Raw genomic sequence first — 18,952 nt, forward strand, 5'->3', positions numbered from 1 at the left:
AGAGTCAGACAGTCAGACAGACAGACAGGCGGTCAGACAGACAGACAGACAGTCAGACAGACAGACAGACAGACAGACAGGTAAAGTCGAGGCGGCAGAGAGTTTGAAAGTGATGTCTGCTGCTCACCGAGAGCTTGGAACTAGATAGAAGATGTACTTATGAGATCTAATCGAATCATTTTCACTCAGGTCGTGTGTGTATGTGTGTGTGTATGTGTGTGTGTGTATGTGTATGTGTGTGTGTGTATGTGTGTGTAAAGAGTGGGAGGGGGTGTAATGTGCTGCGTGGGTGGAAATCAAAACCACACACATGGCGTCAGTGCCTGTGAGTTAGGAGAGCATTAGGAACTGCTGTGTGTGTGAGAGAGAGAGAGAGACAGAGACAGAGAGAGTTACTCTGTCAATAAATATTTCATAAAAATAAGGTAAATACTAATATTATTGAGTTCATGTTGGATCTCCTCACTCATCTATTGATTGTAGTTCGTAGCTCTGAAGGTGAAACAGATGTTCTGTAACCTTCATATTAATATTAATAAGCGCTTCACCTTTTTGTCCTGTTTCTACCTTTTTGCCAATATTTATGAAGTATAAGGTCGAGTAGCTTGACCTTAAAGATCAATGATCCTCGTGTGTGTCACCACAGAGGAGAGACAGGAACACAGAGACGCCTCTCAATGGAACACACTGTGTGTGTGTGTGTGTGTTTGTGTGTTTGTTCGTCCTCACGTTTGCAGACGCAGGCGCGGTCCATCATCCAGATGAGGGAGGAGCAGTACTCGCAGTAGGTGGGGATGCTGTACTGGGTGGACTTGAAGATGTGTCCGTTGTGCTCCTCCACCTGCAGGAGGACCCGGTCAGCTCGGCTCGGATCAATTTCATTATGAATAAACTATTAAAACTCACAATGTCAGTTTCCTTCTTCCTCGACTTCTTGCGCTCGCGTTTCGGAGCCTGAAAGAAAAACAATATTTCTTATTATCTTCATTATTTGTACCCAACAACAAATTTTTTTAGTGCATTTTTCTTAAGAGAACACGTAAAGAAGTGATAACTTTAGTTGTCGTCTTATCATTTTATCATCGGTAAAAATCCCAAAAGTCAATTATATTCCTCCTTAAACAATGAAGGTAAAATCTTTGGTCTATATTTTGCTGGGTAGACAATGGACCGCACATCTCTTGGGGAAATGATCAGGAGGAATGTGTATAATAAATGCACCCGTAATTTGGGATTATAATGTATTTTCTGTCATTTTATAATTGTATTTTATTCCTGTGGAAGGTGATAAGAATCCCAAAAGTCATTTATATTCTTCCTGAAACAATTAAGGTAAAAACCTTAGTAAGGAACAAAATGGCTGCACATCTCTTGGGGAAATGATCAGGAGGAATTTTCATCTGCATTTGTATAATAAATGCACCCGGAATTTGGGATTATCATGTACTTTCTGTCATTTTATAATTTTATTTTTATATTAAAAGTAAATTCCATTCCTTAAACATCCTCTTTAAATGTATTTTCCTCTGGTCTCTCTTTTTCTGGGTTTTGCTTTGGTCTCTCTTTTGCCGTAATTTGGGATTATCATGTATTTTCTGTCATTTAATTTTTATTTTTTTATTCCCGTGGCAGATGGTAAGAATCCACAAATTAAATGATATTCCTCCTTAAACAATTAAGGTAAAAACTTAAACTTTACATCCAATTTAAAACTATTTTCCTCTTCTTTTCTAGGTAAGGAACCAAAACGTCCCCACGCATTTTATAATAAATGCACCCGGACATTTTGGATTATCATGTATTTTCTGCCATTTTATAATTTAATTTTTATTCCCGAGGCAGGCGGTAAGAATCCAAAAAGTCAATTATATTCCTCCTTAAAAAATTAAGGTATAAACTTTAACTTTCCATCCACTTACAATTTTTCTCTCTTTTATGGGGTAAGAAACCAAAATTTCCCCGCCATTTGATGATAAATGCACCCGTACTTTGGAATTTCCATATTTTTCGGTCATTTTTAAGTTTTACTTGTATTCCCGTGGCAGATGGTAAGAATCCCAAAAGTAAATTATATTCTTCCTTAAACAATTAAGCTAAAAACTTACCTTTTCTAGGTAAGGATCCCAAATGTCCCCCCACACTTGATAATAAATGCACCCGTACTTTGGGATGACCATATCCCCCCCCTCCTCACCCTGCCGATGGTGCCCTCCATGGGCTTGTACTCGGTCATGAACTCGTCCAGGAACACCTTGAAGGTGTTCACCCACACCTTCACGGGCGACTCGCGCCAGTCGCGCTGCTCCAGGCGCATGGTCTTCTCCAGGATGTGCTCGAACAGCGCGTACAGGTCCTTGTAGCGGATGCTCTTCCCGTCGTCCATCTGGCGGGTTTTCAGAAGCAAAGGGAAAAGGAGGTGAAGATGAGATTAATTAATCCGCCCAGAAAACATCCCGAGATGGGGCGGCGGCCACCGAGGACTCACGGCCAGCGCGGTGGAGTAGGAGTTGAAGATGTTGACCCTGAACTCCCTCAGAGACTTCTTGAAGACCACGTCCACCATCGTGTCCTTCTTGCCGTCCTCCGACTCCAGCTCGGCGATCTGGAGGCAGAGAAGCGTTCAGGGTCAACGGGGAGAAAACAAGATGAAACCAGATGAACGAAAACAAGATGAACGAAAACAAGATGAATGAAAACAGCAGAAAGCAGCTGAGATATTTAAAGGTTTCCTTCTAAGAGTTATTACACTTCAAAATAGGGTTTAAATATATCTTCTGAGGCCATTTTAGCTCATTCACGTCTCTCTCTCTCGCTAACTCTCTCTCTCTCTCTTTCTCTCTTGCTAACTCTCTCTCTCTCCCTCCCTCTCCCTCGCTAACTCTCTCTCTTTCTCTCTTGCTAACTCTCTCTCTCTCCCTCGCTAACTCTCTCTCTCCCCATCTCCCTCTCTCCCTCTCCACACCTCTCTCCCTCTCTCCCCCTCTCTCTCTCCCCCTCTCCATACCTCTCCCTCTTCCCCCATCTCCCTCCCTCTCACTCACTCTCCCTCTCCCCCATCTCCCCCTCTCTCTCTCCCCCTCTCCATACCTCTCCCTCTTCCCCCATCTCCCTCCCTCTCTCCCTTTCATACCTCTCTCCCCCATCTCCCTCCCTCTCTCCCCCATCTCTCCCTCTCTCTCCCTCTACCCCCAACACGATCACATTGACCTCGGTCGTGTTGCAGTGAGCACTGGAAAACTTCACAGACAAATTGTTTATACTAAATAAAATAAAATACCCCCCCCCCCCGCACCTTCTTCATGAGGAAGTCGTTCATGCTGCGGTAGTCGTGGGCCGAGCTGAGGATGTGCAGCGCGTCGTTCTGCCACTGGACCGGCTCCAGGGCGAAGCTGCCGATCTTCACGCTGCGGCGCCGCCTCATCTTGGGAGACGGCTCCTTGTTCTCTTTGCTTTTGCGGACGCCGCCGGACGGCGGAGCCGCCTCCGGGTCTGGGACCCGGGGAGGAGGAGGAGGAGAAGAAGACGAAGAAGGGCCTCCTGGGAGGACGGAGGGAGGCGGATTACGACAAAAAATACTTATTTTACACCTTTTTTTTCTCTCCGCTATTCGTCGTGACCTCTGACGACCAAAACCATAACGTGCGTGCACGTTGGATTAAACGTTACCGTGCGTCTCTCGGGCTTCGCCGCCGCCACCAGCCTGCTTCTCTCTCGACAGCTTCTTCTCGCCGGGCTTCGTCTTACTCCAGAATCGCATCCTTCCCCTCATCCTGCTGAGTCACACGACTCAGATTTAATGAATTAATTCAAGAAAACACACAAATCAAAAATCTATCGTCTCAACTCTATCTGTATCGGTTTTTTATTCGCCATCTGTGCCTCGACCAACAGGTGAAGAAGAAGAAGAAGAAGAAGAAGAAGAAGAAGAAGAAGAAGAAGAAGAACAAGAAGAAGAAGAACAAGAACAAGAAGAACAAGAACAAGAAGTATTTAAAAAACACACTAATAAGGTACAGGAAATGAATTAATTCAAGAAAACACACACAAATAAAACAATAAACATGTCTTAACTGTATCGTTACACGGGTTAAACTTCTGAAACCTGCCCGCCTGTGCACCCCATCTTATATTTATATTCTTAATTCTCGCACTGTGTTGATTGTTTTTAATGTTGTTGTCACGACACATTCCTCATCTGTGAAAACATAAATGGCAATAAAAGGTTCTGATTCTGATGCGCCCCATGAAATGCATCCGTGTGCCCCGAATATTATTAAATAAACCTTCAGGTGTCAGCCGGGGTCTTTAGTTAAACATCCTGAATAATGTCCACATGTCTCCAGACAAAGTTCTCTTCCGTAAAAATCGGACACTTTGGGGGTGGAGCCAGGGGTTAGAAGGTCGACCCGCCCCAACACATGTGACCTCTGACCTTCGAGGAGGATGTTCAGTGGGATTAGAGACTCTGGGGTCCCCCCCCCCCTCACCTTCCATCCTGACCGGAGGTCTTCCGGAGGACCTCCACCTTGCCCAGGTCTCCGGACGACATGGTCTTGTGGATCTTCTTCTGGTCTTTGTGAGACGGCTGCAGAGCAGAGGACCAGAACCCGGGTGAGACAACAGGAACTAGAACCACTGAGTTCAGGAGACGGGCCCCAGCCGGTTCCTTCATATACACGTTATGTCATAATACATCGATACACACTAGAGTCCAGTGTGCAGTACATATCTGTACATCATGTAAATAGTGAACACGTCGAGCTGGATTACTTCTTCTTCGGGTTCTAGTGATGCCGATGTAATAATTCTGCTGAGCGAGTGAACTCGGCGACGTCGAGAGGGAAGCAGAGCTCATGCGGAGGAAATACACGCCGGTTTGTTAGTGAGGAGGAGTTCCTCCGGACGACTCGGCATGCAGCACACGGCGAGCAGAGCGACGCGAGGCGGCGAGGAGGCACGGCGTGCTCTCGGGAGAGGCCGAGACACGGGGGGGGGGGGGGAGGGGAGGAGGGGAGGAGGAGAGGAGGGCTCCGGTCGGTCCGGACCGCCAACGAGTCGGCATCGGTTCTGACGGCCGATCCATCAGGTGGCTCGTTTTTATTTTACAGTATGAAGATAATTTTTTTTTTTGAAGTATCCACTGAGAGAGAGAGAAAGAGAGGGAAAGGGAGAGAGGGAGGGTGAGAGATATAGAGAGAGGGGGGAGAGGGAGAGAGATTAAGAGGGAGAGAGGAAGAGAGATGGGGGAAAAGAGGGAGAGGGAGAGAGGTAGGGAGAGTGAGAGATCGGGGAAGAGTGGGAGAGAGAGATGAGGGAAGAGAGAGAGGGGGGAGAGGGAGGGAGGAAGAGAGTGAGAGAGAGAGGGAGAGGGAGCTGAGGGAAGAGAGAGAGCGGCGGGAGAGTGAGAGAGGGAGGGAGGAAGAGAGAGTGAGAGTGAGTTAGTGAGGGAGGGAGAGAGTGAGAGAGGGAGCTGAGGAAAGAGAGAGAGCGGTGGGAGAGTGAGAGAGGGAGGGAGGAAGAGAGAGTGAGAGTGAGTTAGTGAGGGAGGAGAGAGTGAGAGAGAGAGAGTGAGAGAGGGAGGGAGGAAGAGAGAGTGAGAGAGAGAGAGAGAGGGAGAGAGAGGGAGGAAGAGAGAGTGAGAGAGGTAGGGAGAGTGAGAGATCGGGGAAGAGTGGGAGAGAGAGATGAGGGAAGAGAGAGAGGGGGGAGAGGGAGCGAGGAAGAGAGTGAGAGAGAGAGGGAGCTGAGGGAAGAGAGAGAGCGGCGGGAGTGAGAGAGGGAGGGCGGAAGAGAGAGTGAGAGAGAGAGAGGGAGAGAGGGAGAGAGAGAGACGTGCTCTTGAGTGAGATGAAAGGTGCGAGGCCTCCGGCGGTGAGGGGTTAGCAGTGTTAGAGGCTCCGCCCCCTTTCCCCCCACGGAGGTCCGGAGACCAGCGGAGACCCGGGTCTCTTTACCATCTCGGAGTCGCTGTGACAGCCGGCCCCCTGCTGGGTGCTGGGGGGAGGCGGGGAGGAGGAGGAGGGGGGGGGCGGCGGGCGGGCGGCGGGGACGTAGAACTCGTCGTCGTCGTCGTCCGACTGCGTGGCGCCCTCAGAGTTACAGCGGGTCAGGAAGTCGGAGCGCGTCCGGGACATGCGCGCTTTCTTTTTGGGGACGGGGCGGCCCACCTGCTGCCCGGCAACCACAGGAGGTCAGGTGTGTGTGTGTGTGTGTGACTTTGTTTACTCTTTTTTTGTGGTAAATTCTTTGCACACGTGACAAAAAGGTAGCAACAGATTCTGGATTAAACAACAGTAATAAATAAATCCGTGGATACATGAAAACTATGTTTATGGCACTTATTTATATATATTTATAAATGTTTTTTCGAGGCCGCTCAAACGCCTGCACAGTTTGATCTTTCCTTCTCTACAGGTTTATTTTTATATCCAACAGCTCTACAGAATCTGATTCTTTATCGTCTTTAATAAATGGGTTGTTTGGACACGTTTGTTTGTTTTTATGTATATTTTTAAGCGAGAAACACGTTAAATAAGTTCAATATCAGCTTTAGTGGCTATGAGGACACACACACACACACACACACACACACACACACACACACACACACACACACACACACACGTCCTGGTATTGGTGAACATACGCGGTAATTAAAGTGATTCTGATTCACGATGTTTCAATATGTTTACAGTATGTATCAGAGCTGTTAATATATACAGATACAAAATATATTTTGGGTTTTTTTACAATGAGAAATGTACCTGTAGACCATTATATGAGAATCCAACGACGCACATAAGTCTGTGTGTGTGTGTGTGTGTGTGTGTGTGTGTGTGTGTGTCCTACCTCTCGGTTTCTGGAGCCGACACATTTGGAGTCGTCTCTGAACATGGCCAGAGATCTCTCCTGGTTCACCAGATCTTTATCGGACCTGCAGCACAAGAAACGTTCAGGATTTGAGAAAAAGACAAAATCTACACAAAGTAAAACTTCTTAAATAAAGGAAACTTTATTCAAATGAATGTTCACCGGCTAAAAACAGAGGGCTTCTGATCTTTACAACACACACACACACACAAATATCTGTTCCTGGATTTACTGAGAAAATGTTTGATTAGAGAAGTATTTTCTTGTAATTGTATGTATTTGGTGTACTTTCAGATGGTTTGGTGTATTTTGAGATGGTTTGGTGTACTTTCAGATGGTTTAACCGGCCCACGTACTTGGAGAAGGGCAGCTTGCGTCTGGGTGGGGAGAACACGGCGTTGGCCGGTTTCTCCACCATGTTCACGATGACCGTCTGGGCCGAGCTCTTCTTCTGGGCCTTCGGTGGCTTCGTGTCCAGGACCGGACCGGGAGCCTCCGGTTGGGGCCGGACCGCCTTCCTCTCCTGCCGACCGGGGAGGACGGCGGGAGCGACGTCGGACTTCGGCTCCGGGACGATCTGGATGTCCACCTCCGAGGAGCAGGGCCCCGGTTCTGGACCCGCCGCCCCGGATGCGTCGCTCTCCGCCCGGGCGAGAATCCCACGCGGCCGCTCCTCAGCCGGGGTCACGTGGGAACCGGGAACCGCCGCCGCTTGAGGAGCTCCTTCTGGGGTCTGGGCCCCCAGCGGCGGCCCCTCCTCCACGGGGCTCTCCTTCTGCATGCTGATCAGCACCACCACGGGCCGACGGGTCGTGGACTCTCGTCTCTCTCTGTGGGACTTCGCCGCCGGCTCGTGGACCGGACTTTGGTCCGAGGCGAAATAAAACGTCGCCCTCGGCGGCACCGCGGCCGGCTTCTCGCCGCGGTTCGAACGGACGTCCGGCGCCGGGGGCCGATCCTGATCCCGAGGGGCGCCGGGGCCCCCGCAGCCGTCCGTCTCCATGTCCTCCACGCCGAGCAGCTCAAGACTACCGCGACTCGCCGGAGAGCCCCCGCGAGGGTCTTCGGGCTGACGGGGCGGCGAGTCCTCTTGGACGCCGGTGGCTCGGACCTTGAGGAGCTCCAGGCTGAACTGGGCCTGCTCCAGCTCCCGCATGCGCCGGCTCTCCCGCTTGGACCGGTTCTTGTGGCTCGGCTCGTCTGCGCTCCGGCTCCGCTCGGAGTCGTCCTCTTTCTCCGCCTCCGAAGAATCCAACGGAGCGGACTTGGAGTCTTCGGACAGTTCGACGGAGACGTCCCGGACGTGAGCTTCCTGTCCCGGGGAGGGGACGTCCTCCGAGGTTCCTGCACCCGCCGCCGGCGCTGGACTCGGCGCCACCTCCCGGAACCTAAAAGACATGAGCGGTGAATAAGTGGAGCCGTCTCCATTGAAGATTTTATAGATTTTTTGGGGCTATTTCTTTTGGCCACAATAATAAAATATTACATAATAATAGATGACATATACACGTATCTGAACATCACAATACGGTGTGACAGCATTTATTATGTCGTGTTTCTGGAAGTTTCTAAATGCTAAACGCACTGTTTTTTTTAATTATAGCTTTTTCACAGAAAACCGCTGACTCGACGCTATGAGGCCGAGAACCAAAAACTGTGAACTGCAGAATCAGGTGATGAAGTCTCAGGTGACTCCTTCCACACACACACACAGGTATTTGTGAGCTCTATCTAATCTAAAATCATTGATTATAGCTGCTTTTAAAATCCCCTTTATAGTTAAACTCAATGTTTCCTGCAGCAAGAAGATGTCGACTACGGTGTTTTACGAGATCCTCCTCGTTCCTGCAACCAGCAAATCTCGGAAAGTAAAGATGAAAATAGGGAGAATTTCCTTTAATTCTAACTCTACACCTGTTTTTGAAATTATTTTATCCATATTGTCAAAGGTTTTTGATGCCTGATGAAGGTTTCTGACCCTCTCTGATCGTCCTATGCACATTTCTACCAGGTGTTTGCCAAACTTGATTTCTTGGGACCCATTCTTAAAAAAAGAAGAAGAAGATTTCCAATCTGCCAATGTGAAGAGATGTACATTTGATAAATATCATTATGTTTTGTGTCATGTGAAATGCTCTATAAAAGAGACCAAATAAAAGCCTTCAGGTTCACAGGCTTCGTTTCATCTCATCCAGCCTCTATTAGAAGTTGGCTGCAACCACCAGAATAAAACCGGCGTGCAGCGCCCTCATGTGGCTCAAATGTGTCCTGACCCAGTGTTTTGTGACATCTGTCTGAACCGACGCTGCTGCAGGTGACGTTCGTTCACCTGAGTCGCGCCAGGTGTCCCCTGGCCATCGCCTGGAGCCGCGTCACGGCCCCGTGCGTCCGCCAGTAGCGCCTCCTCTCCCGGAATCCTCTCCACGCCGCCTGGACCGTGACGGCCGCCGCCCACCGGCGCCGCCAGCGGCTCCTCCAGCTCCTCTGGAGGACGACGGCCGCGTCCCGCCGCCGCAGGAACCTCCTGCGCTCCCGGTAGCTCCTCCACGCCGCCTGCAGGCACACCGCCGCCGCCTCCTCCTCCTCCTCCTCTTCCTCTTCCGAGTCCGCGGAGGGCTGCCGGAGGAGGCAGCGCCGCCACCATCGCTGCAGGGAGATGGAAATCCAGACTCAATATGGCTTTTCTTTAACGACAGATTTGTCCCAAAAAAATGCCTCTTTTTTTAGCCACTTGAAGATTTTGGGATTTGTTATGTTCTTTTATAGTTTATAAATGTGTTATCCTCCCTCATGGACCTCTAAGACAACTAAAGTCCTGCTGCGTTACCTTGAAAGCTACTTTAAGGAAGACACAAATAAGTAAAGGAAGTTTGTGAAATTGTATATTTTAGTTTTTCATTTTTCGTCTGATTCAGAAATGCATTAAATGTTAGATTGTAAATGTGGAATGCCTCAATTTATGGATTTTTTCTTCTTCTCCTAATTACAAAGTATAGTGCATTTGAAATTTCAGACGGCAAATTGTCCGTCTCGAAACCGACATTATCAGAGCTCCGAGAGCAGTTCAGAGGGAATGTTTCATCGGCTCCCGTTTGTTTTCTTTTCCGTCCGACAAGAGATTCGGACTCTCTGGAATCTTCCAGAAAAAACAGTCAGAGTGTTTTTTTCCTCCGTGAGTTTCTTCCAATGTTTGCTTTCTTACATTCTCTCCCTCCCTCCCTCCTTCGCTCTCTCTCTCTCTCTCCTCAGAGAGATAACAGGGTGGCTCTGTGAGGCCAAACCTTTTGGACTGTGGGCTCATGGACAGAAAGAACAACCGTAAACGTTCAACGTTTGAGATGACGGACGTTTATTTTACAAAAATATTTGTTTGTATCTGCTCAAATTTAATTGAAATTAAATGAATCAACACAGTGCCTGACTGCCACGCCCTTTAAATCTAGCTGGAATTGCCAGATATTGTTTTTTTGGTTCTTGGCCTCGCTTTAAAGATGAGGATGTAAATGGAAATGTACGCTTACATGGTCGATGGTCAAATATTGCTTTATCAGCCAAAAGGGGAAGACAAAAAGATAATTTCTAAACATCGTCCATAAACAAATGCAACGTACATATAATGCAATTTATTAGAAACATGCTGGAGCCATATTCTAGTATATTGTTTTAGTCTCAACAGCAGTGCGAGAAGTTAAACAGGAGGATTTGGATTTCAAGTTAGTCTAGAATATCTTTTTTATTTATTTACTAAGGTGTCATGCACCAGTGTGTTCCTTTATGGGTAGAAAGCTCTTTTTTTAGAATGGAAATCCCTCGAGGAGACAAACAGAGCAGAGCAACGGTAACACGAGTAATAAGAGGAATGAGCATCATCTGTAATCTGACTATCTTTAGAGGACCGGGGAGTAAACGCAGCCTCAGCCAATCAGAGCCTGAGACGTCACCTGAAGCTCTCACCTGGAGGACGGAGGACGCTCGCCTCATGTCGACGAAGCGCTTCCTCTCCAGCACGGCCCTGAAGCGCCGCTGCAGCGTGACGATCCGCCGCAGGACCTCCTGGTGGAGGAGCGTCTGCAGCCGCTGGCGCTCCGCCTCCCGCAGGAACACCTGGAGGAGGAGGAGGGGGGGGGGGGGGAGGGGAGAGGCATTTTTAATCAACAGTCTGCAGGCCAACAGAATGGAACGGTCCACCCCGACAGATGAAGTGTTTTCCCGGGGAGCCGTACCATCGTGTTGCCCACTTGGTACCCGGCGGGCAGCAGGTGGATCCGCCTGAAGAACTCCCGGATGCCCGACTTGGTGGGGCTCGTGCCCCGAGGCAGCAGAACGTGGAAGTGACGCACAAAGTCCTGCAACGCAACGCAGCTTCAGACACGAGGAGCGGGACCACGGCGTGAACTATACAAAGTTACTAAACTTCTGCTCTTCAATTTCAAATAAAACTACGACTGTGTTTCTAGCCGATTGCTGACGGTGCATTTTCACATTCGGCAGTAAAAAGTCAGATTATCATCACAATCGGGTTCTTTGTGTACTTCTGTGTGTACTTCTGAGTGTACTTCTGTGTGTACTTCTACACACGGGGCCAAGGAGAAAAGTACAGAAGGATTACACTCGGAAAAACAGACGGCTACAAAAAGGAGAAAAGATAAGCGACCATAAACATGCTTGAAGTGGACCACACACACACACACACACACACACACACACACACACACACACACACACACACACACACACACACACACACACACACACACACACACACACACACACACACACACACACACACACACACACACACACACACACACACACACACACACACACACACACCATGATCTTTAAATCATGGAAGTGAAGAAGCTACAGACTTCAGGTCAGAGGGCAGCAGGTGAGTTACCTGGAAGGTGTACTTGATGCTGTATCCTGATTGGCGGATGCGGACGGTCTCCAGCATGCCCGTGTACCTGAGCTGCCGGAGCACCAGGCCGTCGTTGAAGCGCAGCGGCAGCTGGCAGAGAGAAAGAGAAAGAGAGAAAGAGAGAGAGAAAGAGAGCTGGAATCAGCCTTCGTTCGTGGAGAAGAGAAACGTTTGTGACTCCTCTGAGGCAGAGAGTTACATTTACCTTCTCGGCGTTGGAGCGGAAACATTTGACAAAGTACGGCTCCGACTGATCGAGAGTCTCCATCAGCTTGTTGAGGGACGCCTGCACACACACACACACACACACACACAGACACACACACACACACACACACACCGGTGACTTCACATCCTTATTCAATGACCAGAGAAATGCAGCCGAGTACATTTACTGAGGTACTTGTACTTTACTTGAGTATTTCCATTTCCTGCTACTTTATACTTCTACAACTACATTTAAGAGGGACATATTGTACTTTATAATGCAGCCCAAATTATATTTAGTTATTTGAAAACATGATCAATGAATAAAAAATGATATTTATATTAAACTACTAAACATAACATAAATCAGTGAGATTAGCGACACCGTTACCAGCTGCAACATTAAAGTGATTTACACATAATACATCAATATTTGTGATAAAATCATATGCACCAGTAATCTGCTGGTAATACATGTTGTATTTTTAATTTATTTTCACAGTAACTGCATTTATGGTTCAAGATAAACTTTCTTTCTTGCCATTTCAGTATAGTTCTAATATCCTAAAGTATGGCTTTATTCAATATGTATTATTATTACTATAAGTGCCAAAGTGTTGTTTACATAATTTACTTTGAAATGCTTAAGCTAATATATTCCTGTACACCTGAAAGAGCTTTCATGCTGCTGCTGAGTCACTAATGTTGTTGTAGTTCTCCGACCCTCCAGCAGGGGGCGGAGCCGCACTCACCTGGAACTGGGCGCTGATGCTGGGCGGCTTCTTCTTCTTGTGCAGGTGGAGCAGCGACTTGGTGATGCGGTCGTGCAGCGTCACGCTGCTCAGGTAACGCAGGGACTTCACGTCCAGCAAGTGCTGCGTTCAAGAAAAACGGAAATGAAGAAGCTGAATAAACCTATGTCTGATATTTACACCCCTGAACCCTTCTGACCTTCTTACCTTGGGAAGGCTCGGCTTGGGTTTGACGTTTTTGTTCCTCCTACAGGTGAGAAATATCATTATTAATAATATTAAAGATATACCATTATATTATATATTACATATACGATAATACCATTTAAAAGAGTTTTAACATTCATCAAGTTCATTAGTGCAGATACTTAAAAAATGGAATACAGTGGAACCAGAGATACGCATATACGTTTCATCCGCTGACTACACTACCCATAATGCAAATGGTGAGCATTTTTTCCCCTTGGTTCTCCCAGATTGTCTCATCCACCAGCTAACAAAGTGAAATTAAACTTGTTGAAAGTACGACGGGGTATATACACGTTATTCTACATATTGATGATCTCACTATTGTTGAGAGCCGACAGCTGTTCATGTCATAATGATACATTCAAGACCAATAGTTTGGAGTCAATGGTTTCCAGATAGGTAGAAGTAGAAAGTGAAGTTAGTGTGTGTGTGTGTATGTGTGTGTGTGTGTGTCACACACAGGAGGATGCCCTGCGCCCTCTCCAGGAGTTTGCTGCTGGTCGAGTTCAGGAAGATCCCGTCTTCCTCCAGGGCGGGACTTCCTGTGGAGGACAGGCGCCCGGACCTGGTGCTGCGGCCGTTGCAGCCGACAGCGTAGCCATCCCTGCAGAAGTGAAGAGAGAGTCATTTGAGATAATGACGAAATAACAAATGTGCAATCTTACCCCTTATTTTCTTCGGTTATATTTTATCTGTTGATTCTTATTTGTTTTTGCTGTGTATTTTTATCCATTATTATAATTTATGCTGTTTTCATTTCTTAAAGTTAGTATTATTATAATAATATATATATATTATATATATAATATATTTTAAAACTATATATAATATATTTTGAAATATATATATATAAAGTTTTGAAATATATGTATACATATAGTTATGAAATATATAATATATTAAATATATAATAGATATATAATAGATATAATGATAATAATAATAATAATAAGTATTATCATTATAATAATACTAACTTTATATATATTAATTTAAAAAAGATATATATATATATATATAAATAAATAAATATATATTTTATATAATATATATAGTTTGAAATCCCACGAGGCAGACTTGACTCAGACCCTCGTGTTGGGTCACACTCACCAGCTGGCCTTCTCATTCAGGGCGTTGGTGCCTTGAAGGTCGGAAAGAGGCGTCCGCGGATTCTTCCTTGTGATACCTGGACGGCAGGAGGACCGGAGAGGGGGAAGGAGAGGAGAAACACGTGAGAAAAGGCTCTGTTTTATTTATGGCCACCTTCTTCTAGATGACCCAACTCCCCCATCGCTTCACCTTCACAGGCCAACTGCCACATTCCAGTCAGGTGATTATATTCAAGCAGTCTGAAGACGCACTGAGCTCAACTGTGATGACGAAAAACAAAACACTTTTAAAACCTAAATGAGCTGGAAGTAGGATTGTATTGCTGCTGAACTGTCCTCCCTTCATCTCTCTGCATCTGCCTCCTGTCATGCACGACTAAAGCTTCATTGCTTTACCTTCCCCCAGCCGGCCCCAAGCGTGTGTGTGTGTGTGTGTTTTGTTAGAGCTGGCAGGGGGAAATGTGTGCAGTAATGCCGATGGAGACATTACATAACAAGCAGCTAATGAGCCGGGTGTGTCCAGTTTACATTTACGATTTTCTCTTGTAAAACTGCTTTTAACGTGCAATGACTTGTTACACACACACACACACACACACACACACACACACACACACACACACACACACACACACACACACACACACACACACACACACACACACACACACACACACACACACACACACACACACACACACACACACACACACACACACACACATCCTTGCGTACCTCCTTTGTGGGGCCTGAACTTGTTTTACCCAATTGTGGGGCCCACCCTTTCTAGTGGTTCTACAACTCTGTAAAAAATCAGGCAGCATAACAAAAAAATCTATTAAATTAATATCTATTCCATTTATCAAATTTCCAAACTATTTTCTTTGCGCTAGTTTTTTGGTTACTTCGTGGGGTCCGTTTCTAGCATTCACAACTTGTGGGGCCCATTCTCACACACACATTTACATGTCAAGGTTTTATATCTTTGCTGGCCCCGCATTTCTCATTTATATATCTTAGCAAGACACATTAATACTATCTGGAAGCAACCATGTTATCCATTGTTTTTCCTTGCTTACCAAAGGCATAGCAGGACTAACCAAAGAGTGACTCTTAGATAGACAAGGCATTAACATTGTATTCATAGAATTACCTTATGCTCAACACTTTAAGCCATGAAACCTTCTCCAAATCGATTGAGCAGGTTTTTAATAACACACACATGAACAAACGTCTATTGGTACATGTTAACAAACATATTTAACAGAAAACTTAATTCGGACAAAGAAAACATGAACATGTGTCTATTGACACGTTAACCAACATGTTGTCGTCGAAAAGACATAACTTGGGAGCACTTTATACAGTACACACTATTTAGCATTAGTAAAGCATGAACAATCACTGAATTAATCATTTATAAAGCATTATTCAAACATGAATCCTCATTAGTAACTCATTAGTATGCAATTCATAAACAGTTATAAATGTTTCATTCTTGTTTAATAAGATTGGGGTTGCATTCTTTATAAATGATGGATTCCCCATTTGTAAATTAAAGTGTAAGGGCAAAGTGAGTAAATGATTTTTAAAAAAGCAGCAATTCAAAATTAATTCAGGTAGTTACTACTCGTTAGTAAAGTATTAGTTAAGTATGTTCTGTGATCTAATCCAAAGTGAAGACTATCTATGCTTTGCAAAGCATTTCTAAGCAGTGCCTCAAAGCTAGCAGAACTCTTATATTTTCAACAGAAAAGGGAGATACACACAAGACAAAGTGATAAAACATTAATATGATGGTGCTGGGAGGTCATGCCCGTCCGTGGCACGAGTGTTCCATAGTGTGTTTGCACATAGCTACAAACTCACCAGCTAGCAAGCTTGTCACTGGTCCAGAGAGGCACTGGCACCTCGGTTGTCAGTAGACCAATCCAGGTGATAGCGAGCTACTCCTTAACAATAATTTTACCAGCAGACAGATGTGCATTGGTAAGGACCCGCTGTGTCCCATCATAGTGCCTGATCAAAATAAATCTGGCCAGATGATGGGCCTGAGACTTTCTGAACAGGCAACGTGGGACTCATCGGGTCCTCCTAGAGTGCACACGTGTGGCCCACGTGGTGCCGAACAGTTGATGTTAGCTGATGCACATCAGTAGCATGTTTCATAGTTTGTTCGCACAAATGATTGATGAGTATCTCGCCATCACCTGGGTTGGCCTACTTAGAACTAAGGTGGCGCGTGCGATGCCTCTCTCTGGACCAGTGACGGGCTTGCTAGCTGGCGAGCTAGCAGGCTAGCCAGAACTAGCGGGCTAGCCATAGCTAGCATAATCAATAATATGTAGCTATGTGCCAACAAACTATGGAACACTCGTGCCACTGACGGGCATGGCATCCCAGCACCATCATATTTACGTAAATATGTGAATGCATATTCACATATTTGTCTTGTGTCTATTTCCATTTTCTGTTAAGAAGATAACTGAGACTTATGCTAGCTTTGAGACTGCTTATAAGTGCTTTGTAAAGCATAAATAGTCTTCACTTTAAATTAGTCCACAGAACATGCTTAACTAATGTAACTAATGAGTAGTAACTACCTGAATTAATCATGAATTGCTTTTTAAAATAATTTACTAACACTTTACAAATTATTTCGTAATCATCTATAAGTCCTTAATACTTCATTTACAAATGACAAATCCATCATTTATAAAGTGTGAAACCCTACTCTTATTAATCAAGAATTAAACATTTATAACTGTGAATGAATGAATTGCATACCGAGTTACTAATGAGGATTCATGTTTGAATAATGCTTTATAAATGATGAACTCAATGTGTATTCATGCTTTAATAATGTTAAATAGTGTGTACTTATTATAAAGTGCCACCCACAACTTTAATAGGATTTCCTCAAAGAAAATATCAACATTAGTCTACTTTTCACTTTTTACAACATTTTGTTTTTCAGAGATGTTATTCTATTTTAATGAAATACTTGACTGCTCTCCAGTCTCTGTCACTCAGGGCTTGAGGCTCGGCTGAAATGCAGCGCTGACAGTCCATTTTCCCAGGAACTTTGTTAAGTACAATAAATCTCCTTGAATGTCGTTCAACAGCTGCACACTCCTGTGGTCTCCAGTTTCTTTTTACAGCAGTGGGTTTCTCTAAGTAGGCACAAAAAAGGTTATAGGTTTAAGAATTGTACATCTTAATTAGAGCTGAAACACTATTGCATCGAACACAAAGATTATCCAATGGAGTACTGACATCGTTCAGAGAACATAAAAGACTCCCACAGTCACTGAGAAATATAAATAGTATTATTCTCCACAACAGTTTTTTGTTTAAAACTTAATACATTCTCAACAGCATATTATGGCTTGCAAAATGGGGCATGTTCAAAATACCTCTTTGAAAATGAGTACAGCTCATTAAGTATACATTTATACCTGTATTAACTTGAGGTTAGATCCTAAAGTGTTTTGTTAAAATTATATTAAGTCACTTATAGTTCAAATAAAACGCCAGGGCCCCACAAGGATAGGAAAGCAAGGATGTGTGTGAGGTTGTTTTGTCTCAACAGCATATTATGGCCTACAAAATGGAGCATGTTCAAAATACCTCTTTGAAAATGAGGACAGCTCATTAAGTATACATTTATACCTGTATTAATTTGAGGTTAGATCCTAAAGTGTTTTGTTAAAATTATATTAAGTCACTTATAGTTCAAATAAAACGCCAGGGCCCCACAAGGATAGGAAAGCAAGGATGTGTGTGAGGTTGTTTTGTCTCAACAGCATATTATGGCCTACAAAATGGGGCATGTTCAAAATACCTCTTTGAAAATGAGGACAGCTCATTAAGTATACATTTATACCTGTATTAACTTGAGGTTAGATCCTAAAGTGTTTTGTTAAAATTATATTAAGTCACTTATAGTTCAAATAAAACGCCAGGGCCCCACAAGGATAGGAAAGCAAGGATGTGTGTGAGGTTGTTTTGTCTCAACAGCATATTATGGCCTGCAAAATGGAGCATGTTCAAAATACCTCTTTGAAAATGAGGACAGCTCATTAAGTATACATTTATACCTGTATTAACTTGAGGTTAGATCCTAAAGTGTTTTGTTAAAATTATATTAAGTCACTTATAGTTCAAATAAAACGCCAGCCCCACAAGGATAGGAAAGCAAGGATGTGTGTGAGGTTGTTTTGTCTCAACAGCATATTATGGCCTACAAAATGGGGCATGTTCAAAATACCTCTTTGAAAATGAATACAGCTCATTAAGTATACATTTATACCTGTATTAATTTGAGGTTAGATCCTAAAGTGTTTTGTTAAAATTATATTAAGTCACTTATAGTTCAAATAAAACGCCAGGGCCCCCAAGGACAGGAAAGCAGCATGTGTGTGAGGTTGTTTTGTCTCAACAGCATATTATGGCCTGCAAAATGGAGCATGTTCAAAATACCTCTTTGAAAATGAGGACAGCTCATTAAGTATACATTTAGATTAAGCGAAACCCTCAATCTGAAGTCCATCGAATAACTCCATGAGTTAGCTGACTGACATGCTGCATCAGAAAAGCAATGAGAACACATCTCTATCTTGATAGAGCTACATTGTGTACATATATAGAGACATCAGTGTGTACCTTACTCCCTTACCTGGTCTGTAGCTGCATTTGAGAGACATTCACCAAGGAAGTCATATCTGAAGAGTTGTCCACTGCGACAGCAGGAGCCTGATTGTTGACCACCTGGGATTCAGATTGGAAAAAAGACTGCATTTAGAACTTATAGTAATGATGCATGTTGAGATACTCACAAGTTA

At 44.8% G+C, this 18,952-nt stretch overlaps 1 protein-coding gene and 1 long non-coding RNA gene across 2 annotated transcripts in view; one reads left to right on the top strand and one right to left on the bottom strand.

Annotated features, from left to right (window-relative positions):
• LOC130194876 (uncharacterized) overlaps positions 1–908 on the top strand; it is a 4,881-nt gene extending 3,973 nt beyond the window's left edge. The window contains exon 2 of the long non-coding RNA XR_008831991.1: positions 738–908. This is a non-coding gene — a long non-coding RNA (uncharacterized LOC130194876). The remainder of the gene's footprint in view (positions 1–737) is intronic.
• The window catches only part of LOC130194874 (unconventional myosin-IXAa-like), a 118,197-nt gene that overhangs the window by 10,650 nt on the left and 88,595 nt on the right, over positions 1–18,952 (bottom strand). The window contains 19 exon segments of the mRNA XM_056416083.1: positions 730–841; positions 907–954; positions 2,195–2,383; positions 2,486–2,602; positions 3,293–3,537; positions 3,667–3,773; positions 4,488–4,585; positions 5,955–6,170; positions 6,850–6,934; positions 7,227–8,258; positions 9,200–9,516; positions 10,825–10,974; positions 11,094–11,216; positions 11,771–11,881; positions 11,997–12,077; positions 12,751–12,873; positions 12,958–12,997; positions 13,460–13,603; positions 14,110–14,185. Coding sequence (XP_056272058.1) covers positions 730–841; positions 907–954; positions 2,195–2,383; positions 2,486–2,602; positions 3,293–3,537; positions 3,667–3,773; positions 4,488–4,585; positions 5,955–6,170; positions 6,850–6,934; positions 7,227–8,258; positions 9,200–9,516; positions 10,825–10,974; positions 11,094–11,216; positions 11,771–11,881; positions 11,997–12,077; positions 12,751–12,873; positions 12,958–12,997; positions 13,460–13,603; positions 14,110–14,185 — 3,414 coding nt within the window.

This window comes from Pseudoliparis swirei, chromosome 6 (genome assembly GCF_029220125.1).
Source record: "Pseudoliparis swirei isolate HS2019 ecotype Mariana Trench chromosome 6, NWPU_hadal_v1, whole genome shotgun sequence".
In the NCBI taxonomy this organism is placed as follows: Eukaryota; Metazoa; Chordata; class Actinopteri; order Perciformes; family Liparidae; genus Pseudoliparis; species Pseudoliparis swirei.